General features: G+C 39.9%; 1 protein-coding gene across 1 annotated transcript; it reads left to right on the forward strand.

Annotated features, from left to right (window-relative positions):
• The first annotated feature begins 407 nt into the window (after positions 1-407).
• Positions 408-24,250, forward strand: LOC128365916 (sodium- and chloride-dependent transporter XTRP3-like). The gene is made up of 11 exons (XM_053326538.1): positions 408-603; positions 8,201-8,341; positions 9,013-9,104; positions 9,235-9,462; positions 16,191-16,301; positions 17,013-17,254; positions 17,452-17,614; positions 20,778-20,979; positions 22,640-22,799; positions 22,969-23,134; positions 23,896-24,250. The coding sequence occupies exons 1-11, from the start codon at positions 480-482 to the stop codon at positions 24,061-24,063; spliced, it is 1,797 nt and encodes a 598-aa protein (XP_053182513.1). The 5' UTR covers positions 408-479; the 3' UTR covers positions 24,064-24,250.
• The last annotated feature ends 1,351 nt before the right edge of the window (positions 24,251-25,601 follow it).

Below are 25,601 nucleotides of genomic sequence, written 5' to 3' on the forward strand. Positions count from 1 at the left end.
TTAAACATTCACCTGGGTTATCTTGCCATGTCCCACCCACTTCAGGGTCACTGCCACTGGCTACAGGCTCTCAATGGGGTGCATGTTTTTGCAAAGAGAAATAAAACTAAAGTGTGATGTTGAGACATTATGTCCAAAGCTTAATATCTTTCTACAGATGTACCTAAAACTTAACAGCTACACGGACACATAAAGTAGCTACTTGAAAGTGATTTGTGACAAATGTGTTTTAAGGACTACACATCCCGAGCAACTTTGGCAGTGCTCTGAAACATCAGACTCATGGGCGGTGTAGTTATTTAAAAACACAGAAAATCATTTTCCTGTTGGATGGCCCGCCTCCAGAGAATGACCACGTTACAATCACGGTGAGCTTATAAAAGCCTGACGGGACGCACCGTAACACATCGCGCACTGACTCTGAACCGTTATTGTTCTATTGACTGGCTAAACAACATCCTTGAGACGTTCCGGCAGATATGGAAAAAGATGCAAGACCCAACTGGGACAGCCCCATGCAGTTTATACTAGCATGTGTATCATATGCAGTCGGGTTGGGAAACGTGTGGCGCTTTCCATACCTCTGTCAAATGCACGGTGGAGGTAAGTGACAAGACTACTTACATAACGATCGCTTTTTATCCAGATGTGTGCCTTCAAATTGCATGATTATGAGACGCCAGCCGATAATTATTTATTCACACAAAGTCTATTTTAAACAGAGGGACTATTTCATCAGAGTTTATTTTATTATGACAGTTGGACTTCCGTTACAAGCGTCCCTTTTATATTCCAAACATTTATCTCATCATACGATATATTGTGTCGGTGTAAATATTGTGGAGTAGCCTAAGAAGTATCTTCTAGTAGTTCTGCCTTTAGGCTACATGATACATTCTTAAATTTGAAAAACATACAAAAAACAAAGCCAACTTTATTTATTCAGTGGAGTGGAGTATATTGCTCACCTGTTTATTGACTTGTTTACTATACAGTCATACGGATGTGCAGTAAATTTCCAAACCAACCTTATCAGACTGAATGAATTATTGTTAATCAGTCAGTTAAGGCAAAGTTGAAACTAGCAATAAACTAATTGCAGGCCATAAACTAGGGTAAAACCAATAAGTGACGCGAATGAGCAGAGTTACAGAGATACAGTACAGTACAGCTGCACTGGCTTTACACTCAGTGCTCCTAAGTAGCTACCATTTAGCCTAATAAAGTGAAGTGATAAGAAACAATACACACTTGCAACATAATAAAATTTGTGAATTACTAGTTGTTGTTTTTTTTTTTTGGGGAGGGGGGGTTGATATGGTTCAATGTACAAATACTATTCAACCTCTACATTTAGGTCGAAGTAAATATTTAGTCATTATTATTTTATATGTACTGTATTGTAGTGAACTATATGCTGTCTGTTAAAATTCACATTTCTCATACTGCACTGGCCTGCATATTGATTAATAGGTAATTTTCCCTATGCTGCAATGCTGACCAGATTACAGATATATAGGAAATTAAAGACTAGTATTAAAAAAAAGTGTCCACATCACTGGGTATCAAAAACTATAATACCTGGCATTCATTGTCTGCACTGATCAGCTACTCCCTGGTTTAAATAATTTAATTTTAGATGGCCTTTAATTCAGATAAACTCCTTGTATATGTTTTTTTCTACTGTCTAACATTTCAAAACAAGTGATCAGTATTCATCAATTTCATATAAATTATATAACTGAAAGTGTTTTATGGCCTTGTTTTAAAATTTGACAATAACCAAAGCCAAATACTCAGAAATGTATCATATTCATTCATATAAAATATTATACGATATATGAAAAGTGCATATGAAAGTGCCATAAACATATTTATGCCAATTTTCTGAGAACTTCTCATTAACACTGCATATTATGAACCATATAGGCTATTCACTCCACACAAACCAGTGCAGTCCTTTGTTGCCCTCTAGTTGCTTGAGGAAATACAGCATCCTCCATGGTCTTCCACAGGGTAGAGTTGGCAGCAGGACCAGCTAAAGGCTTAAACCATATAAGTGGTCGCCTAGGGTACCACTTTGTCTGGAGGGAGCTGGTCTCCCTCAAAAGAAAAAGTAAAATAAAAAAATAAAACATATACGTAAAAATTCTCCAGTGAGTGCCCTTCCTCACTTACTGCCTTGAGGTACTGTACCGTGTAATGTAATGTAACAATCTCTGTACCGATTATGTAATAAATTATTACATTAATGGGAGATTATTACACTGCCTGGCAAAAAAAAAGTTGCCACCAAAAAAAAAGGTCACACACTCTAATATTCCGTTGGAGCGCCTTTAGCTTTGATTACGGCACGCATTCACTGCGGCTTTGTTTCAATAAGCTTCTGCAATGTCACAAGATTTATTCCCGTCCAGTGTTGCATTAATTTTTCACCAAGATCTTGTATTGATGTTGAGAGAGTCAGACCACTGCGCAAAGCCTTCTCCAGCACATCCAAAAGATTCTCTATGGGGTTAAGGTCTGGACTCTGTGGTGGACAATCCATGTGTGAAAATGAAGTCTCATCCCTCCCTGAACCACTCTTTCACAATTTGAGCCCCATGAATTCTGGCATTGTCATCTTGGAATATGCCCGTGCATGCCCATATTAAACATAGACGTTTAACCAAACTTAAACGTTTGGTGAAATCAAATCGTAGAAAAACAACAGTAGAACTCAGGGCCATGTTTAATAGTGAAAGTAAGAGCATTTCCACACGCACAATGTGAAAGGAACTCAAGGGATTGGGACTGAACAGCTGTGTAGCCTTAAGAAAACCACTAATCAGTGAGGCTAATCTGAAAAAGGGCTTCAATTTACTAGAGAGCATAAAGATTGGACTCTGGAGCAATGGAAGAAGGTCATATGATCTGATGAGTCCAGATTGACCCTGTTCCAGAGTGATGGGCACATCAGGGTAAGAAGAGAGGCAGATGAAGTGATGTACCCATCATGCCTAGTGCCTACTGTACAAGCCTGTTGGGGCAGTGCTATGATCTGGGGTTGCTGCAGTTGGTCAGGTCTAGGTTCAGCAACATGATATACCCAAAATGAGGTCAGCTGACTATATGAATATACTGAATGACCAGGTTATTCCATCAATGGATTTTTTTCTTCCCTGATGGCACGGGCATATTCCAAGATGACAATGCCAGGATTCATGGGGCTCAAATTGTGAAAGAGTGGTTCAGGGAGCATGAGACTTCATTTTCACACATGGATTGTCCACCACAGAGTCCAGACCTTCACCCCATTGAGAATCTTTGGGATGTGCTGGAGAAGGCTTTACGCAGTGGTCCGACTCTACCATCATCAATATAAGATCTTGGTGAAAAACTCTATGAAACTCAGCAAACACCTTAAAAACAAACAAAACAACAATTTGATTGATTGTTTCTTCCATCAAGAAACATGTAATGTTATAATAGTCCATTTGTCTGTTAAATACATCTCTCAAGTAATAACCAAATTGCAAAGATAGATAGAGAACCGATGGGTGATGTGTTAGGTCTACAACCAAAATGCCAAGACAGTAACTGGGTGCATACTGTATGGTGAACTACAGTCACCTGCAACTTCATTGGGAACACTTGCAATACAATAAAATAAAATCCAATACAACAGCTCTGATATAAATTCTGCTTTTTTGGAGTTTATACATTTTCGGTTTTTGTTGACATTGTCAAAAAAGTGATAATTATGCTTTGTTTATTACTGAGGTTGTACTAAGTGGTGGTGGTGTACCTCCTCATGTATGTTAACGGAGTAGACAAAATATTAGGAACACCATTCAATATAATGCACCCTAATACACCACAATCACTCACTAATTTTCACCTTCTTGTCAAAAAATGTATAAGCTTCATGAATGTAGAATTTATAGCAGAGCTGCTGTATTGGATTGAATTAGATTGCACAGGTTAAACCATTGAGTCTATTTTATATAGTTAACTTATTCTCTGAACTATATTTTATAGTAATTACAAGTTATAAAGTATTATACAGTTAAGTAGTGACATTCATCTTCAGTAGCATTAGCATCATGTTTTTGTTGAATGCCTCACTCTCTCTCTTCAGGTCTGTTGAATGAGAAACATCTGAGCGACTTAAAATGGACGTTTTGTAACATTAGCTGATAAAACGCGCAGCACCGCAGCATTTTACACATTGCGCCACTAATATCACCTGTTTAGTTGGAGCCGTTCATATACTCTGAGCCGGTTAGCCTGAAACTTGTTACTATAGTAACGTCACAGTTACCTGTCTGAGAATTAATGTTAATGTTGACATGGCGCTACCGGTGTCATTCGTTTTTCAGGCTCCGCTGTTTTTTTCTGAGCAGGTTCTGCCTCAGATGATGTAGATTTATGTTTTAACCAGCGGTCTGTGTTTGTTTCCTTAAACAAATATCACTGTTAGCTTCTCTGTGTTATGCTAGCGAGAGGTACAGAGAGCTACAGGTGTGTTGAGGGTTGAAGTCAGATAGTCGGACACAGCGGTCCCGGCCCACTGCAGACGTTGGTTGGATTTATTTATTTTATTTATGTATATTATTTGAAGACATTAGTTAAGGCGGCAGGCGTGTGTTGCTTAGGCGGCCGCCTTAGCTGTAAGGTGCTGTGGGAAACCCTGGTATAAGTGGGCCATACCTGACTTTCAGTGAATAGCACAGGCCAGCGTTCCATCATCCTTTTAACTGGAGACTGTTCTTCCACTACTTCTTTTTGTCGCAAAGAAAATGTCTGATCCATCATTTTGTTGATATCAGCTGCATGTGGAATCTTTGCTTCAACTTCAAGCTGTTTCACTTCTTTTCGACCTTTTGTTGTTACTACAGGATGGCTCTCCATCAGGGAAATCCCTCTTCCGTTTGCTGTCATTCACTGTGACATCAGCCACTCCAAATCTTCTCATTTTTGTGTGGTAATTCCCCATATTGAAATTTATGCTACAGTATATCAGTTGGTGATTCAGCTTCCTTTAGACAGGGATGCTTTGCGATCATAGCAAAGGATGACCTTGTTCCACCATCAGAACAATGTCAGCACAATAGGCACATCATAATGTGTGTACAATCAGGACAATGGTTAGTCAGTAGATTTTAACATACATGATGTTCACTTAATCAGCAGTTTCTAACACAGAGACTAAGTGCTTACAACTGAATATCAGAAGATGAATAATAAGAATTCGCATTATAAGTTCCATCCCTCATATAGGCAAGATCTCCTGTCTCAATGGGAAATTTACGTCCACAGAGAATTCTGGAATATCAAATGCAAAAGGCAAAGGATCCTGCCTCATCAGTTGAATTGCTCTTTGCTTGGAAACAGTATTTCTGTATCAGATGAGCTTGGTGAGGTCAGTGAGCTGTAGACTGGAGAGAAGGACTCAACGTGGCTCGACCTGGCAGTTCTGACACATCTGTCAGGTTGCAAAAGGCATTGTTAAACAGTGAGTCTTCAAACTGTAGCCTGAAGACATATGGTAGTGCCAAGTTTGCTTTCAAGTCTGCCAAAAAAGACTCCAGGTTGTTTGGTTTTTCATCAAGACTGATTCTTCGAATGTCATCGTCAGTAACGACAACTCTGACAGGCCACTTCCGTTCCATGGTCCTGAAATGAACAGAGCCATAGCAGTGCAGTAAGGATAATATGTAATGTTTCAAAGAAACAAACAATGTGCCTCTGACTCAGTATGTTGACAAAGGAAAAACATAATTTTACTCAGCTAACTGAGTGGCAACCAAGCCTATGCTGCTTTGGGTCAAAGCAGCATAAGCTGGAGTTGGAGTTTGCTCAAGAAGAGAGCCAAACTTCCAGTGAAGAAGTGGAGACACTGTATTCAGAGTTACAGAAAGCGCTTGACTGCAGTTATTGGCTATGCTACAAAATATGAAGTCAAAGGTACCAATATTTTAGTCATGCCACTGCTTATCCTCTAGAGGGTCACATGGGCGCTGGACAGATTGCCAGTCCATTGTAGGGCTAATATATAGCATAGACAAACAACCATTCACACTCATGGGCAATTTAGAGTCACCAATTAACCTAAGCTGCATGTTTTGGGTCTGTTGGAGGAAGCTGGAGAGACCCAGAGAGTACCCATGCAGGCATAGAGTGAAAATGCAAACTCCATACAGAAGGGCTGTGGTTGGCCAGTGGATTCAAACCCAGAACCTTTTGATGTGAGGCAACAGTGTTTAACCACTACACTACCCAGTTAAGGCACTTTTCCACTATACAGTTCTAGCACTACTCAACTCGACTCGACTCGTTCCATTAGTGACTGTACCTGGTACCTGGTACTTTTTTAGTATCTGCTCTGGTGAGGTTCCAAGCGAGCCGAGCCGATACTAAAAGTGACGTCAACAGACTGCTGACTACTGATTGGTCAGAGAGTCTTCACTGGAAGAGTCATGAGCCGTCCCACACAAGAATCAAACCCGGTATTTTTAAATACCGGCAACAGTGTTACAGCCATACGGCTCAATTCTTGCTTTCTGTGTGTCAAAAAGCCACATACAGCAGCAAGTACACCATCGCCTCCATGTCCTCCATTGTTTATGTGTTTGTGTCGTGTATAAAACGAAGTCACGTGCTATGACGACCCCGCCCACGTTGAGTAGGTACTATTGTAATGGAAAAGGTGGTTCCTGGTACCAAACCGAGTCAAGCCGAGTAGTGCTAGAACTGTATAGTGGAAAAGAGCGATTATATTCAATGTGAAACAAAGAATGATGGATACCATGACGACTTGTTAGAGAAGTCCATTGTCTGATGAAGTTAAGAGGGTATTTGTAACTTTCACCAGTGCTGTCTCTGTGCTATGATGGGCTCTAAATCCAGACTGAAAATCCTTAAATAAACTATTACTTTGTAGAAAGTAACACAACTGATTGTCAACTGCTTTCTCAAGGATCTTGGAGAGGAAAGGGAGGTTAGATATAGTTCTACAGTTGGCTAAAACCTCTGAATCAAGGGTGGTTTAATTGTAGCTACTCTATAGGACTGTGGTGCATATTCTGTTACTAAAGACAGATTGATCCAATCTAATATAGAAGTGCGTATTGAGGAAAATACTTACTTAAGAAGCCTAGCTGGAATTGAGTCTAAGGGACAGGTCGATGGTTTGGATGAAGTAACCATTGAAGTTACAGTCTAACAGTCTAAATAAATATCAGGTTTAACAGCAGTTTCTAAGTTTCCTGTGTTTGAGGATAAATGAGTGCCTTTTGAGGGAAGGAGGTGATTATTTTGTCTGTCATGAAGTCATCACTACTGAGAGCTCTAGGAGCTATATAGAGCTTTACATGGGTCAATAGAGTTATGACTGTTTTGTCAGCTTAGCCAATGTGCTGAAAAGAAACCTCGGACTGTTTATATTCTCCTCTATTAGTGACAAGTAACAGGCAGCTCAAGCATTACAGGGAGCCTTCTTATATATTTTGAGACTGTCTTGCCAGGCTAAGCGACAATTTAATTTCAAAATCAGTTCCAAAATACAGTTTTAAAAATAGAAATAAATAACTGAATTAAGAATACAACATTTAATCAGGAAAATCCATTTTCTATTTGTATTTCTATTTCCTTTCTGCTTTTCCTTATTTAATTTTTTGCCTTTATTTGACATTCATTAGCACAGAGGCTGACAGGAAACAGGAAGAGAGAGGGGGAATGACTTGCAGCAAAGGTCCCTTGCCAGAATCGAACCAGGGACGCTGCAATTATGCAGCATGCGCGTTAACCACTAGGCTACTAAAGCACTCCTGTAATTCCTCTTTTTAATTGTACAATCACATATTAATTGATGAAATGCTTTATTCCTCTTTCTGTAACCCTTGTGGTCCTCCATAAGATGAAGGTTGGTGACTCATTGTGTAGTACCTGTGATTTACTGAGCCTTTAAGAGAAACTACAGGAGCTGGATACAAAATGCATTCTTTGTTCCCAAATATTTTTACACCCCGTATAGATACTGAATGCTTAGACTTGCAACTTGGTGGCAATACTTCAGACTGCATCTTTGAATATTTTTCTCTATGCTCTATAAATAAAATTGTATTGTTATTCTGATTATACTTGAAACTCACACAGGTTTTGCTTTATTTTTGTTTTTCTAAGTTGATCATGAGAACACCCATTTTTCCTCCTTCAGGGGGGTTCTTGATTCCATATTTTGTCATGCTGTTGTTGGAGGGTGTGCCCCTGTTCTACATGGAGCTTGCCATTGGTCAGAAGATGCGTCTGGGTAGCATTGGGGCCTGGACTGCCATCAGCCCTTATTTGGGAGGCGTGGGTAAGTGCTGACTATTTATTGCGTGCTGTGGACTAAACAATCGAACTATAGGTCTGAAAATGCCCTAAAACACCAAAAATATCTGAAAGGGATCAACTTCATCTTGTTTGAACTGGTCACAAAATATGTAATGCCAAGTCTATTATAGTGTACCACCATATGTATACCAACCATGTGGACACACAGCAATACATGCCATTGGCTTGGAGATTAAATCACTTTCCTTTTCTGTGAGAATTTTTCAAGAAGTTCAGTCTGGGATAGATGAAGGGTAGGAAATAAGGATAATGCCGTCCCCAGTGCAGTCTGTTGTATTTCAGCCATGTTAGGGCAGCCCAAGTTGTACTAATATACTGACTGCCAATACAATTGGGTCCCAACATTCATGGACCCCAGAATGACCCCAGAATGACCCCTGACTGGTGATCATTTTAACGTTCATCTACCATCATTTGTGGTTCAAAGTGAAATCTTTTATTGTTAGCTTCAACTGGAATCTTTACACTATATACTTGACTTTTTTGAGACCAGCTCAAAAACATAGGACTTGATTTGAGGGTCATACAGCTTTGATTCACATGTGACTTGGTAGCATAACAAATTAAAAGGTTGATGATTAAAATGAGAAATAGATTTTTTGATATGCTTTTTGTATAATCTTCTTGTTATAGGTCTTGCTAGTGTTGTGACATCCCTGTATCTGTGTCTCTATTACAACGTCATCAATGCATGGAGTTTCTGGTACCTCTTTCATTCATTTCAAGTAAGCCGCTAATTAACAAATTACTGGATCATTTTCAAAAGCAGATATATGCTCACAAAATTTTTAACCTCATTTGCACACAAAGCTGAAAAACCCATACTCTACTGTGCCATACTTTACTCATTTCCAGTCTGTCCTTCCCTGGGCAGAGTGCCCCATCAATTCCAACCGGACAGCACCTATAGAGGAGTGTCAAAGGGCTACACCCACCCAGTACTTCTTCTACAGGGAAACATTGGACATCTCCTCTTCAATTGAAGAGAATGGAGGGATTCACACAGGCCAGGCATTGTGCCTCCTTCTTGCCTGGGTGATTACTTACCTGTTCATTGTCCAAGGAGTAAAGTCAACTGGGAAGGTAAGAGGGATAAACTAAGAGATGCAGTATATAATTAAATATATACAGTGCATCTGGAAAGTATTCACTTCACTTCACTTCCCCCACATTTTGTTATGTTACAGCATTGTTCCAAAATGAATTCCTGTTTTTTCTTATCAGTCTACACATAATACCCCATATTGACAAAGAGAAAAAGGTTGCATAAATGCATACATTCTTGCAGATTTATGCATGTATTCACTACCTTTGCTATGACTTGAAAATTGAGCTCAGGTGCATCCTGTTTCCACTGATCATCCTTGAGATATTTCTACAACTTGATTGGAGTCCACCTGTAGTAAATTCAATTGATTGGACATAATTTGGAAAGGCACACACCTGTCTATATAAGCAGATCTGCCAACATGTACGCATTTTGCATAGTGGTCACGCATTTTGACCTCCTAGTACGATTCCATGTTGTAAAGTACTCATATTGTTTGATCTCGCATTTCACCAGGTTCAGTCAAGGTGTCACCAGGTTGTCATTTAAGATCTGCGCCACTGAGTCACAGAGATCTGCGCGTAAGTGGAGTGCTTTCGGCCAATCAGAGTGCTTCATTTTCACCCAACCACCCCATCCCGCCTCGCCTAGCTCCGCGCCTCAGTTCAGTTCAGTGCTGCAATCAAGTCAGTCAGATAGCCCCCTGTCGCCCGTTGAGCTGATAACATTGAAAAGGTAAAATTAAGACCTTGAGTTAGCCCAATGTTAACCACTCGTCAAGGTTACAAGGTTTGCACGCAGGTGGTCGAGAGGTTAGAGCGCATGCCACATATGCAGCCGACCCCGGTTCAAATCCTGGCCGGAGGTCCTTTGCTGCTTGTCACACCCCCTCTCTCTCTTCCATGTTTCCTGTCTGTCTACTGCTTAACAAAGGCGTCCATGCCAAAAAAATCCCATGCGTCAATTTCCAAATATCAAATAATTTGTTGCAATGATGGAAGCAAGCAGACCATAACTGCATCTAAATTACTGAGTTAAATTGTCATAGCTCACCACCTCTGTGTCCGCTGCACGGAGGAGTCAGCTGCACCCAAGACGGAGGGGAGGAGCGAGTGTTGCCAACTCCTCAGTAAGGAAAGTAGCTATTGGCTGTCCTAAAAGCCGCTAGAAGTCGCTAAATGACGTCATCGCCTAATTTGCATAATTACCATTTGCATGTTATTGTAATGGAAGCTGTAGGAGAGAGAAATAACATCTTGGGAGAGACAAAAAGTGAGTTAAAAAACCCTAAATATGTTAAGAACTACAAATGAGCTTTCTTATGTTGATTCTTGGTTTGTTTGTATTAAATGTAAATCAATTTTGTTCTGTATTGTTAAATGTTAGAATATCAAATTGAATCAAAAGACTGTTATGCAGGGTGGATGCGGAGTGGTGTGGGTCTCCTCTCTGCTCTGACTGCAGCTGTGCGAGGCTACTGTGAACCTGACCGCCTGTGAGTGCTTTGGGACAGGGGAGGGGCTCACGGCAGCACCCACTACTCGTTGTGGACAGTAACGATACGTGCTTTCACTTCAGAGTCTCCAATATCACCAGAAAAAGTCGCTAGATTTGTCGCTAGTCGCTTTTGAGGAAAAAAGTCGCTATGAGGGTTTGGAAAGTCGCCAGATTTAGCGAGAAAGTCGACAAGTTGGCAACACTGGGAGGAGCAGCTAACGTTACCTTCTGCTGCTATTTGCGGTCATCGCGCTCCTCTCCTCTGAGAGTCTGTTCACGGCAGGAATACTACTACTTTATTCCTCCTCGCTGTTCTATATAAAAGATCCGGACACTGAATGGGGGACATGGGGAAGCTTATTTGCGAGTAGCAGCTGTAGGACGCTGTTGTGTTAGCTGTTAGCTTCCCCACACACCTCCACTCAACCCTGCAGCTCCACCTCAAACACCTGCGTGCTGTTTTGCTGGTTTTGGTTGGTTCAATATAAGAAAGCAAAGTCTTAATGAGAGATCTTCTTTATGGCTATGATGATGATCTCTGTATTAAACAGCTGTATGGATCACCTGGTGGGGCTGAGCCCCTCAGTGTGTGCTACTCACACAGTGCACCACTGGAGATAACAACTACATCCTTACGTTACTGTAAGTGCAATAAAAGCTACCAGAGTAAAAAACCAATAAGAGTGATTTAATTGAATCCACCCAAAAAACGAGTGGTTACGACTTACTTTGTTTATACACATTTATGAATTGTATTAATTTATTTTATAAATTGATATACAATTTTTCTTTTTCCTGGTCAAATAGGGATGAGCAGACATTTTTAAAATGGTTTGATTTTCTTTTTATATTTAGAATAGTAAAAGATAACATCACTGGCAAACAAACAAAAAATGACCAGCTTTCTCATATTTTTAGACTGGATGTTGTCATCAAGGCAAGAGTGCAATAAATATAAATAAAAAATGAAAATCCTATCCCTGTAACTAAGGAAAGCAAAGCACTGGGCATTTCAACATTGCTTATGAAGCAACATGTGAAGCATGTGAAGCAACAAGTAGATAGCAAAAATAGTTCATCTGTATTGTCATTGTAATGACTGCAAAGTTGTCACTTGAAAGTATTATGCTTGCTTCTGCAGTCTAATGCTAGGTTTTCAGTGGTGGGTGGGCAGTGGTGGTGTGTACATTGGCGGTGGACTGGACTGTTGGATGGGCCTGGTCGGCGTGGGCTTTGGTGGATCGTCCCTGGGTTCAGGAGGGGGGTTTGTACTCATAAAATTCTTTCAGGGTTGGCAGGTCTGTATAAGGTCTGACTGTTGACAGTGCAAGTCAGAGCAGAAACCAAGCCGTGAAGTCAAAGGAATTGTCTGTAGTCTGAGACAGGACTGTATCGAGGCACAGATCTGGGGAAGGGTACAAAAAAATGTCTGCAGTATCGAAGGTCCCAAAGAGCACAGTGGCCTCCATCATTCGTAAATGGAAAAAGTTTTGAACCACCAGGACTCTTCCTAAAGCTGGCCACCTAGCCAAGCTGAGCAATCAGGGGAGAAGGGCCTTGGTCAGGGAGGTGACCAAGAACCCGACTCTGACAGAGCTCCAGTGTTCCTCTGTGAAGACGGGAGAACTTTTCAGAAGGCCAACCATCTCTGCAGCACTCCACCAATCAGGCCTTTGTAGAGTGGCCTGACGGAAGCCTTTACTCAGTGAAAGTGCACATGACAGCCCACTTGGAGTTTGCCAGAAGGCACCCAAAGGACTCTCAGACCATGAGAAACAAGATATTCTGGTCTGATGAAACCAAGATTGGGCTGAATGACAAGTGTCAAATCTGGAGGAAACCAGGCACCCTACGGTGAAGCATGGTGCTGGCAGCATCATGCTGTGGGGATGTTTTTCAGCAACAGGAACTGGGAGACTAGTCAGGATCGAGGGAAAGATGCAAAGTACAGAGAGATCCTTGATGAAAACCTGCTCCAGAGCGCTCAGGACCTCAGACTGGGGCAAAGGTTTACCTTCCAACAGGACAACAACCCTAAGCACACAGCCAAGACAACGAAGGAGTGGCTTCAGGGCAAGTCTGTGAATGTCCTTGAGTGGCCCAGCCAGAGCTCAGACTTGAACCCGATTGAACATCCCTGGAAAGAGCTGATAATAGCTGTGCAGCGACGCTCCCCATCTAACCTGACAGAGCTTGAGAGGATCTGCAGAGAAGAATGGGAGAAATATCCCAAATACAGGTGTGCCAAGCTTGTAGCTTCATACCCAAGAAGACTTGAGGCTGTAATCAGGCATATGTACATGCGATATTTCAGCTTTTTATTTTTAATACATTTGCAAAAAAATCTAAAAACCCTTTTTCGCATTATGGGATATTGTGTGTAGGTTGATGAGAAAAAAAAGGAATTTAATCCATTTTGGAATAAGGCTGTAACATAACAAAATGTGGGGAAAGTGAAGGGGTGTGAATACTGATGCACTGTAAACCAGAAGGAACTTTTGATAAGCTAACTGTATCATATCATGCAGGTAATATATAATAATAATAGTAATAATTAAAGCAATTACATGCACCTTCATAGAATGAAGTGGTAGTAATGGAGACATAACAGACAAAAACTGACAGTCTTTTTTCTCAATTCTGTCAACCACTGATCTCAGCACCTGTGTAACATAACAATGAAAATAAAGCCTACTTCAGGGGAAGGCAACCTTTTTGACATAAGTGCCTGTTTTAAGCTTCTTGTTAATGAGTGTGCCATAATCAACAATAAGTTAAAACCTTAAGTTAAATTATGATACAAAATACAAAAACATCCATATAGGCCACATGGAAGAACATTTTAAAGATATTTTTCCATTATTTACAACAAGGGTTTAGGAATTATGTATGGATCCCATTTTCAAAACACTGGTTTCAGTAACTCATTTAAAACATATAGCATTGGGAGGAAATGTCAAAACGGAGACCACAGTGCATCAGTGCATCAAACAAAAAATGTATATTATATCAGAATGCTTCAGCGGTGCACTTTTACACGCCACGTTTCAACATGTGCTGCTGGTCAGTTTGGTCTGTAAATACTGAAACATCACAGCAAATAGTGTCTGAAATATTTCTGTTCAACACACTCAATCACCACCTGTCTGTGAACCTTTCTGATTTTCTTTTTATTTCTCTCTACAACGTACATCAGTAACAGCTCATCAGTAATTAATTGCAGACAGCTGGAGTGCGCAGCTCGCGCTTAACACCGCTGTTTACAGGACGCTATAGTTCAAGTGCAGATGCTCACATCGTTACAGTCGATGTTACAGACATGCCAACTCTCCCGCATATTGATAGCGGCTGCTTGACGCCCACAAATAAGATCCAATTTCCCTGAATCTGGAGTGAGCGAGCAAGAGCGCGCACTAGAGAGTGACTGCACGCGTGTGTGTGTGTGTAAGTGTGACTATAAATGCGCGTGTGAGAGCAAAGCGTCCTTATAGCTCTGTGTTGCCGCTTATTAGACTGATCGAATCACACCCCCCGCCCCTGACCGACACCAAGGGCCCCAGTTCAGATACATACATAAGCTACCTATCTGAACCGGGGCCGTCTGTGGGAGATGTGTGTAGGACAGTGGCCCGCAGCGCTGTGTGCAATGTGGGTGGGACAGCGTGCTGTCAGTCAAACAAAAGAAGACAGGCCACGCATAGAGCAGGTGCCATGGTTAACAGGTGATTTTAAATGCTGTCGACAGGGTATACTGCTTTTGCCAGTGTGCTAATGACTATGCTGCAGCGTGCCAAATGTGGCACGCGTGCCTAAGGTTGCCGACCCCTGGCCTACTTGATGATAAAAGTAAGATAAAATAGATAAATAATTTAAGAATAAAATATAATAGAACAAAGTGAAAACATATAATAACAGAATATACGACATTTTAAAAGAAGTGCAGTAGTGCATAAATGAGAAGCTGACTAACAGTTTAAATGCTAAAGTGATGATGTAAGTTTTTAGCTGTCATTTAAAAACATTTAGGGAGCTGGCTTCCCTGATATCTGTCAGTACTGTGTTCCATAGCATGTTGCTGGGAATGTCTAACAAACCAGCAGCAGATGATCGCAGTGTTCCTGACAGCAGATAGGAAGTTAGCAATGTAGCTTGGTTCTAGCCCATTATGGGTATTTTGTCTGTCCCCGTGGGGTCAAAATGATCACAAGAACGGTGAGCAAAAATCGCAGAACCACACGGGGGGACCTAGTGAATGACCTGCAGAGAGCTGGAAAGTAACAAAGGCTACCATCAGTAACACACTACGCCGTCAGGGACTCAAATCCTGCAGTGCCAGACGTGTCCCCCTGCTTGTCCAGACCTGTCTGAAGTTTGCTAGAGAGCATTTGGATGATCCAGAAGAGGATTGGGAGAATGTCATATGGTCAGATGAAACCAAAATAGAACTTTTTGGTAAAAACTCAACTTGTCGTGTTTGGAGGAGAAAGAATGCTGAGTTGCATCCAAAGAACACCATACCTACTGTGAAGCATGGGGGTGGAAACATCATGCTTTGGGGCTGTTTTTCTGCAAAGGGACCAGGACGACTATCCGTCTAAAGGAAAGAATGAAAGGGGCCATGTATCGTGAGATTTTGAGTGAAAACCTCCTTCCATCAGCAAGGGCATTGAAGATGAAACGTGGCTGGGTCTTTCAGCATGACAATGATCCCAAACACACCACCCGCGCAACGAAGGAGTGGCTTTGTAAGAAGCATTTCAAGGTCCTGGAGTGCCTAGCCAGTCTCCAGATCTCAACCCCATAGAAAATCTTTGGAGGGAGTTGAAAGTCTGTGTTGCCCAGCGACAGTCCCAAAACATCATTGCTCTAGAGGAGATCTGCATGGAGGAATGGGCCAAAATACCAGCAACAGTGTGTGAAAACCTTGTGAAGAGAAAACGTTTGACCTCTGTCATTGCCAACAAAGTATTGAGATGAACTTTTGTTATTGACCAAATACTACTTTTCCACCATAATTTGCAAATAAATTCTTAGAAAATCAGACAACGTGAATTTCTGGATTTTTCCCCCCCTCATTTTGTCTCTCATAGTTGAAGTGTACCTATGATGAAAATGACAGGCCTCTCATCTTTTTAAGTGGGAGAACTTGCACAATTGGTGGCTGACTAAATACTTTTTTGCCTCACTGTATATATATATATACATGGAGAGAGAGAGAGAGAGAGAGAGATGAACTATGACTTTAGCATTGTCTTTCCCTTTGTAGGCGGTGTATTTCACAGCCACATTTCCATATGTGGTCCTCTTTATCTATCTGATCCGGGGTGTCACTCTTCATGGTGCCTTCAACGGTGTCAAATACATGTTCACACCCAAGGTAAGTACGCATACAAACTGCCAACACTCTGTGTGTGTTATATTCATGCAATACCATATTTGTTATTGTTGCACATTGCATATACTTTATATTTTAGTTTACATCATAGACATTTTTATATTCATAGTCAATATACTGTATATACATTCCATTCTCTTCATATCAAATTCTGCATCTCTTTAATAAAAAAAAAATGTTTTAAATATTTTATTGTACATTTATGTTTTCATTTATGAATTCTTGACTTATGGTACTTGTTTTATTTACCTTACTTTGTAGATTGTTATGCACCACACCACAAGGTGCTTGTAATGTCTACATAGTGGGGTTTGACATTTTCCAATGAAAAAAGTTTCTATTTAAAGACTGTTTTATTACAAAGGGCTGGAAAATGTTATTTCACAATGTGGTAAGTGCGCATTTTACAAGTACGGTAATCCACTGACTAAGTGTAGTTTCTCTCATATTGTGAATAATATACACTTAACACATGCAGCGCATTCATCACCTTATTATGCCTAATGTGGCATACAGCATGTGTATGAAAAGCCTCTGCAGAAGTGTAAAAAAAATAATTGTTTCATAAATTCTTAAAATGTAATATTTTGTGCTTACATGTGCCTGTCTGTGTGTCTGTGTGTGCGTGTGCATGCATACATGCATGTATCTGTACCTGTGCCTGTATGTGTATGTGCCTTTGCCTGATTGTAGATGGAACAGCTTGCCAACCCCACTACATGGATCAATGCAGCCACTCAGATCTTTTTCTCTCTGGGTTTGGGTTTCGGGTCACTCATAGCTTTTGCCAGCTACAACCAATACAACAACAACTTCGAGCGCCAGGCCATCATTGTTTCCCTTATCAACAGTGGAACCTCTGTCTTTGCCAGCATTGTCACCTTTTCCATTTATGGGTTCAAGGCCACCATCAACTATGAGGACTGTCTAGAGAGGTTTGCACATTTTGTGCTCATGTAAATATATATGAGTACACTTCAAGTGAAGTGTAGCAGGTCACAGTGTTACAGTTGGAGACTGATGTGGTGAACTTCAGGAAGAAGTGAAGTAATTGCAAGTATTTAATATTATGGGTGAATGCCGGGGTTAATATATACCCTTCATGTAACAGTCTTTTTAATCCCTCTTCCAGGACTCGTGTGCTGCTTCTGAATGCCTTCAGTCTAGCAGAGGACAGCATCACTTTGGACAATGTCTTTGAGTGGATTGAAAAACTAAACACAACATACCCACAGCAGTTTGCTGAACTTGCCAACAAACTGGAAAACTGTGACCTGGAGAGTGAACTAGACACCGTATGTTCCTCATCATTACACTCATCTTACAGTGACGTACAGTAGTTAATATTTACAATTATTTTGATAATGAAAATGAAATTGCTTTACAGAAATAGCGAGAGAGAGAACTTTAAAAAATACATAAATAGGAACAGTAGAGTGACTTTTTATTGATTTATGTAAGAACACTGGAAGCATCTAAGAAATGTAAAGCACTGTGGAAATGCAACCAGGAATAAGGTGGTTGAAGGACATTTTTTTTGTTCTGTTTTTGTGTGAATAAGAATTCATTTAGTATGACAGGAAGTAAAACAGGCATGTGGAATAATGTGCAACAAATATCTTGAGTGGACTTGATAACAGCTTGTGGCCAGTGCCTTAAACCAGTAAGCCACCAGGGTGCCCTTTCATTTGTTTTTTAATTAGTTTTAACTACACGTTTAATTAATAACAGTGACTCAGACATAAGAATTAAGAGATGGTGAGCGCACATATTTTTCCACAAATGGCACAAACAAGATTGGTGGCTGCTTTATTATATAGTATGAAGTACTTGTCTACCCATGATAATATTTAATTAATGTATTTATTGAGACAATGTAACAAAAAGAAATGGAAATGGAAGTTCTGTATTAACGGTCAAAAACATAATACTACCGTATTATGTTTTTTATGTTTTTGACTGTTAAAGAAGAAAAAAAAGTTTTGTATGCATGCAAGATACCATACATATATGCATATATAGTGGGGCCGAAAGGTATCAAAATCCATGCCCACACATTATTGTGTGTAGAGTGACAAAAAAGTAAATCCAGTCCACCTTAACAAAAACCACAACACAGTTTTTAGAAGCGTGCATGCAAATATTACCCCCAGGTCCTGCTCCCAAGCAATCTTAAGATCATTAAGAGATTCAGGATTGATAGAACCTATCTCTGTGTAAATAGTTGAAATTAAACTCTTCACATTGGGGTTCAAGGAGAGAATAGAGTCAGTTACAGAAGGAATAGGAAAATTTGGAAATTCTGAAAATTGCTTTTGTAAAAAATGCATAACTTGGAAGTAGCGGAACAAATGAGATCCATCAATCAATCAATCAATCAATCTTTATTTGTATAGCGCCAAATCACAACAAAGTTATCTCAAGGCACTTTACACATAGAGCAGGTTCTAAACCGAACTCTTCAGGTTTTAACTTTAAAGAGACCCAACATTCCCACATGAACAACAGTGGCAAGAAAAAACTCCCTTTTAACAGGAAGAAACCTCAGGCAGAACCAGACTCAGAGTGGGCGGCCATCTGCCTCGACCGGTTGGGGTTGAGAGGAGAGAAAGGAAGGATAGAGGAGGGAAGCACAATGAAAATCAACAATGAAGCTAGAAGGTCCGGGACTGGAATCTGCCATCCGGATGTCTACAGGCCCAGATTACCTGTGAGACGAGAAAGCACAGACAACTCCGGGGAAGAAGTTTAGGTTATTGAATGAATTAATAGTACATGAATGTTAATGGATATAGATAGATGGATAGAGAGAGAGAGGGAGGAGGAGAGAGGAGCTCAGTGCATCATGGGAGTCCCCCGGATCATGAAAAGATGATCTGTTAAGACCAAAGTGCTTCCTGAATTGTACCCAGATCTTCATGGAGTTTGTAACTGTGGGCATGGAGCTGATGACAGAGACAATCACTTTTGCAACGTTCCAATAATGGGAGAAAATGTTCTATAAACATATGATAAAATGGGTAGAGCATAGCTCAGTGGCTAGAGCACCCGCCCCATGTGTTGAGGCTACAGTCCTCGCTGCAGGCGACCTAGGTTCGAATCCCGCACCGAGCAGTCCTATCCTGCATGTCATTCCCCCCTCTCTGCCTCCAATTTCCTGTCTCTCTCTACTAACCTGTACATTAAAGGCAAAAAAGCCCGAAAAAATATACTTAAAAAAAACCCAAAACCATATGATAAAATGACTTGGCAATAACTAACTAAAGATGCCCAGTTTAAACCCCCTATCCATCTGTTTAAAGGGAAAGAGTAAGTGAGGCAGTCTTGTGGCCATAGGGTTTATAGGAAAAACTTCACTTTTAAGGAAGTCCAGTTTGCACCCTGATAAACTCCCAAACTGCTCTAGGATAGACATAATAATAGGAATAGAAGAGGATGGATTGGAAATATACAGAAGTAAGTCATCTGCATACAAGGACACTTTGTGATCCCGCCTCTCACTATACCCTCAAACCTCTCCTCACTGCGAAGCCAAATAGCTAATGGTTCAATAGCGATTGCAAATAGCAGTGGGGATAGAGGGCAACCTTGTTTCGTGCCGCGTTTGAGAGGAAAGAAAGCAGAATGTAGGTCATTAGTGATAAATGAAGCTACCAGGGCTGAATATAAAAGTTTAATCCACGAAATAAAATCTTCACTAAACCCCATTTTTCCCAAAACAAAAAAAGATAAGTACACTCTACCCTATCAAAGGCTTTTCCCGCGTCCAATGAGAGGACGAGTTCAGGGGAATCGGAACCTGGTGCATGGATGATGTCAAGCAGTCACCTTGTGTTAAAAAAAGAATGCCTCCCTTGAATAAAGCCTGTCTGGTCAGGCGATATCAGGTCTGGAACCACTTGTCGGAGATGATTATAAAGGACTTTGGTCAGGATCTTTTGATCCACATTAAGAAGTGAGATTGGTCTCCAGCTAATGCAAAGAAGTGGGTCCTTGTCTCTCTTAAGCAACAAAGAAATAGAGGCCTGAGATAATGTATCTGGCAACCGTTCATTCGAAAATGATTGATTGTACATGTGTTGCAATTCAGGACTTATAAGATGAGAGAAAGTCTTATAAAACTCCACTGTGTAGCCATCAGGCCCTGGAGATTTACCATTTTGCATCGTGTAATTGGTCTGCCAAGGTTACCAGAAATGTCTCATCAAGTGTGGGATAGCATATTTTATCAAGAGGGTTGTCGTTGTCCCAAATATTAGGGGGACATTCAGAAGAGTAGAGATCGGAGTAGAAATTGTGGTTTGACTGATGTGTAGAGTTAACCCTTGCCCTTTGTCACTTTTAATTTATAGAGTAAAATCCAGAATACAGTAAACCCTTGCAAATAGGTCAGAATCATCAACCTTTGAATGAATTAACTTTCTCAGTCTGTTTGTTTCTCTGACTTATCTGTTTCAGGCAGTAGAAGGGACAGGTCTGGCCTTCATAGTATACAGTGAAGCCATTAAGAACATGCCAGTATCTCAGGTGTGGTCAGTGCTGTACTTCATCATGCTTCTGCTGCTAGGAATGGGCAGCATGCTGGGCAATATCACTGCCATTATCACCCCGCTACGAGACTTCAAGCTCATATCTCGCATGAGCAATGAGATGTTCAATGGTAAGATCTAGACTGATGTTGATTGCACATTCTTTCAGCTTGTGTTGATGGATTATAAAGGCCTTTTAAACTGTAGCCATTTTGGTGTTATTCAGACTGGCTGTAGTTACAAACAAAATCTGATCACAGTGTCCTGTTTACTCACACCACAGTAAAGAGCAACACCAAATTGAATTCTCCACAATGGAGACCTGATAAAATGATATTGCAACACAGCAATATCATAGTCTATTGACTATGATATTGCTGTGTTGCAATATCAGTTTCATCATAATATAATACTAGTAAAGGAACTGAACTTGATCTAAATGAGCCTTCGCTTTCCTTAGCTAATAAAAGATGGGAAACTACGGAGAAGTGATGTGTCAGACTTTTCTCAACTAAGTGAGCATTTACAAAAACAGTAAGTAATTCTAATTGTAGATTATGGAATATTAAGAGATTTTCATCATAATAATTAAACTATTAAACTATTTTCATAGTAACAGTAATAAGAATAGAATATTTACATAACACATTTTACATTACAGGTTTTCATCTCGTCATGCATTTAATCCCCACACAGAATGATTTAGGTCATTCTTATTGAGGTTGTATTCAGATTGTTAGTGGAATGCATTCAAAGTTGAAAATTGGGATTTCCTATTGGGAAAAATATGAAATGACTCAACACCCACCAGGGTGTCCTTTCTAGCAATACTGTCCCTCTTCTGGCAAAATGGATGTAAGGGTGAAGCGGCTCACATGTAAAATAACAAATATGGCCAAAATATCCCAAAGATTCTGTGCTGTCAGTGATGTGCAAACTGGATGTGTCCCTTAAGTGGTCCATCTGATAACTAGTGAATATTTCTGAAATATCACAAAACATATGTGGCCTGGTTATCTTAAAACATACCATGGCCAGTTTTGTCAAAACGGCATAGGCACAGTATGATGGGATACGACACAGTACGTGCTGGCTTATCTGGATGTGAATTTATAGTGGCCCACATATGATATGGCCAAACACTATACAATACATTTTGACTCTCTTGGCAATTGAAAAGCTGGAATAAAAAAGAACTGTGGTACAGATCTTGCTTATTTGATTCGTTTTTGGTTGAGATGTCACATTGCTATGGTGGTTCCTTGTGGCCCAGATCTGGTTAACAGGAGCAAATTTCCCATGTGCCATCACTTCCTGCAGTATGTGGGCTGGATTAAGGTGTGTTGGCAATTTTGCTATCTGAGTTACTTTCCAGTTTGGGAACCACTGACAGAGGAACCCACTAATATTTACTTTTTGAGGAGCTGCTTAAAACTTCATAAAGAGGTTCTGAGTTTCATTAGGGGGAAATGTGTTTGGATCCATGAGATGGATTTATTTATTGAATTCATTGATTTTTCTTCCATCACTCAAATTTGGGTTATGCCTCTATTTTTTTAGTCAGTAACTGGCAGAGAGAATCAGGGAGAGAGACAGAGGGGAACCAGGCAATTATGTGGCATGCCCTCTAACCACTCCACAACCAGGCCACTCTGAGAATTCCTTATTAACATTGTTCAGGTGGCAGGTTTTGTCTGCAGGTTACTACCACATAGTACATGTTGCTATGCAGTGAATGTTAAACTTGTAAATGAATGGGTATCGTGACTGAGTGCTGTGCTTTGCTTGCAGGTTTAGTGTGTTTGTTCTGTCTACTGCTTGGCCTGGGCTTCACCACCACATCAGGGAATTACTGGTTTACCATGTTCAATGACTATGGAGCCACTTTTTCCCTGCTCTTCATTGTCCTCATCGAGGTCATAACTGTCAGTTACATCTATGGAATCAGAAGGTCTGTGTTTTTTTATGTGGTAGTCACCACAATTCTTTGCCTTCAAGTCAGCTTTTGTTATGGCCCCACTAATGGATAGTGGCATATGTGTAAAGTTTAAAGTAATTATCACTCTTACGCAAACTATATAGAATGAGATTATTTTTGTGCTGTTATCTACTCATTCTAGATTTGAAAAAGACATAGAAGACATGCTTGGCCATCGTCCCAACTGGTATTGGAAGATCATGTGGGCAGGAGTTAGTCCCCTTCTCCTTATCACCCTCTTCATCTTCTACATCGCCAAATACATCCAGGGAGGGACACCAACCTATTACGCATGGAACAAAGAACTGGTGAGCCTTGGCTTTTTTTCCTCTCCATTTCTGATGTATTGTACATACTGCTTTACAAGCAGACAAGTGCAAGGATTAAACTGGGCCAACACAGTCAGTATTGAAGTTCACCTGCTTATTAGCATGTCAGAGCTCAGCTCGATCACACATGACTGATCAGCTGTTTTCACTCCTGATATCTCTGGATAACCAGATAGCCATCTGGATGGCCAATTCTAGCTGACATGAAAGAGCTTGCCCAGTTGAAACAACTGAAATTCCTTAAGACCTCCCTCCATTTTTCTGTCATCAAGGTCATTTAACTATTTGTTTTGTTTCTGATTGGCAACTTCTAGTTCTACTGTTTACTGACAGGTCATTTAATCCTAGACCATCATCCTCTGATGAAACTATGTATTGTGTAGCCTAGTTTATGTGCTTCAAACCAGTTGATGGAAATGAACCTAATTCGAATTTTCTTTTTTTGCAACATTTCAAAAGTTTGTTTGCAATTATTTTTTTAATATAATGGAAATACAGCTATTGGTGATATATCAGTGAGGATTGGTGACAGATCTAGATGGGCTCTGTACATTAATTGTATATTATTGCTAACTAATGTGTTACAGTGCTCTATTGTATTTTCATTTTATTTTGGATTTGAATTTATTCAAGTTTACTTTTATTGTCTCTGGTGCAAAATTCTTACCATTCCTTAAGTTTGTTTGTTGTGTATCGATTGTATTTTTTTCTGGAGGCATAAACTGTATCTGTTTTTTTAGGGAAAGTCAGTGGAGACCGAGTATCCTGTTTTTGGTCAAGTCTTCATTGGGCTGCTGCTGGTGTCATCAGTCAGCTGTATTCCCCTCACAGCTATGTATGTGTTCTGCAGGAAGAGGAAACATGGCCATCACAAGAGGCAGCGTACTGTAAGCACAGTATCATCTTAGTTAGCAGGTGATAATATAGCGCACATTTACTGAGATTAACCTCCTACCATCACTATCTACATAGCTCTGTCCTCCAACACACCAACAGTCCTTCACTTCTCATGTACAACACGGAATAACAGAACATTGTTTTCCTCGTCTTCTTTCACAAAAAATGTTCATACAAAAATTGAAAACAAGGATATCAAATCAAGATGAAAAATGTTTGCTCCTTTTTTTATTTTTTTTCTTCAGCAAAAGCAAATCAATTATGAGCCTTAACAATATTTTTATATGTATACATATTGTGTAATTTCTCTCAGTACTGAAGTCACATCTCTGAGCCACGTATAAATATTCTGTACATTGAAATAGGGTCACCCCACATTCTACATATAGGTGGGAATAATTCTCTTAGATGTTTGCACAGTTTAACTGTGGAAAATAGTATTAGTGTTGATATAGTTTGTTTAATTTCCATTTAGCATTTACAGCAAATATGGTTGTCATTCATTATTGTTGTCATATCTTATTACATGGTGGTGGTGTGTAATTCAGGGTAAAGTCAAGTCAAGTTTATTTGTAGAAATATAAAATCCCACAATGGGATTATAATCCACAAATAGGATTATAGAAAGTCCAGCACTACTCGGACTAATAGCACTTAGTTAGTTACTGCATTTGGGTGTAGAAAAAATCAATATATTTAAACATGTGAGAACGAGGCAGTTTAAACCATTAGTACTGGATATTTCAACAACAACAAAAAAGTTGATTTGGCAGAATATCACATCATATTTGCAGGGGGTGGGGGAGGGGGAATTATATTGGACGTTATGATAGATTGATGGATAGAAGATCTAGGTTTTGAAATCATCATCTAATAATTGTTTGTATTGAGTTGTCTGGTCATCAGATTTATATGTGTGTGATAAGTGTTTTTTGAAGTTTTATTAGTTATTAGTTTTATATCTGTTTTAAAAGGGCTGACATCTGCCATGGTACTTTTCTCTGTAAAAGATTTTTTTTAGACAGGGAGCACATAAAGTCACTTGTAAGACCAGCACAGTAGATTTATTGTGCTTAATTTGAATACTGACATATTTGCTCTGTATGCCCTCAAATATGTAATATCAAATATGTACATACTGTAGATATGTGTCATCTGACGATCAATCAAGAAATTAGTGACTCTTGTTTCTTTGTGCCATTGGCTAAATGATCTGTTAGTAACCTCTGACTACCATAAACAATGAACTGCCATTAAAAACTACTTATGATCAAATTAAAATATAATGAAAGTGTCATAACTTGTATGTAACATATCATAGGTAATAATCTAAGTGTGTGTGTGTGTGTGTGTGTGTTTCAGTGGTGTAAAAAACAAACAAAAAAGATTTGCTGCAGCAATCCAGTTTCTCCATAGACTTTATTGAAATGATATTCTTTTTATGAAAACATTCAGATATAGTCCTTTATTGAATATAGTGAAATTCCTTCATGTCTTGCAGGTTTGACCTGTCGCAGCTCACACAGCAGGTCTCTCTCTTCCTGCTCAT

The sequence above is a fragment of the Scomber japonicus genome, chromosome 10 (assembly GCF_027409825.1).
Source record: "Scomber japonicus isolate fScoJap1 chromosome 10, fScoJap1.pri, whole genome shotgun sequence".
NCBI lineage: Eukaryota > Metazoa > Chordata > Actinopteri > Scombriformes > Scombridae > Scomber > Scomber japonicus.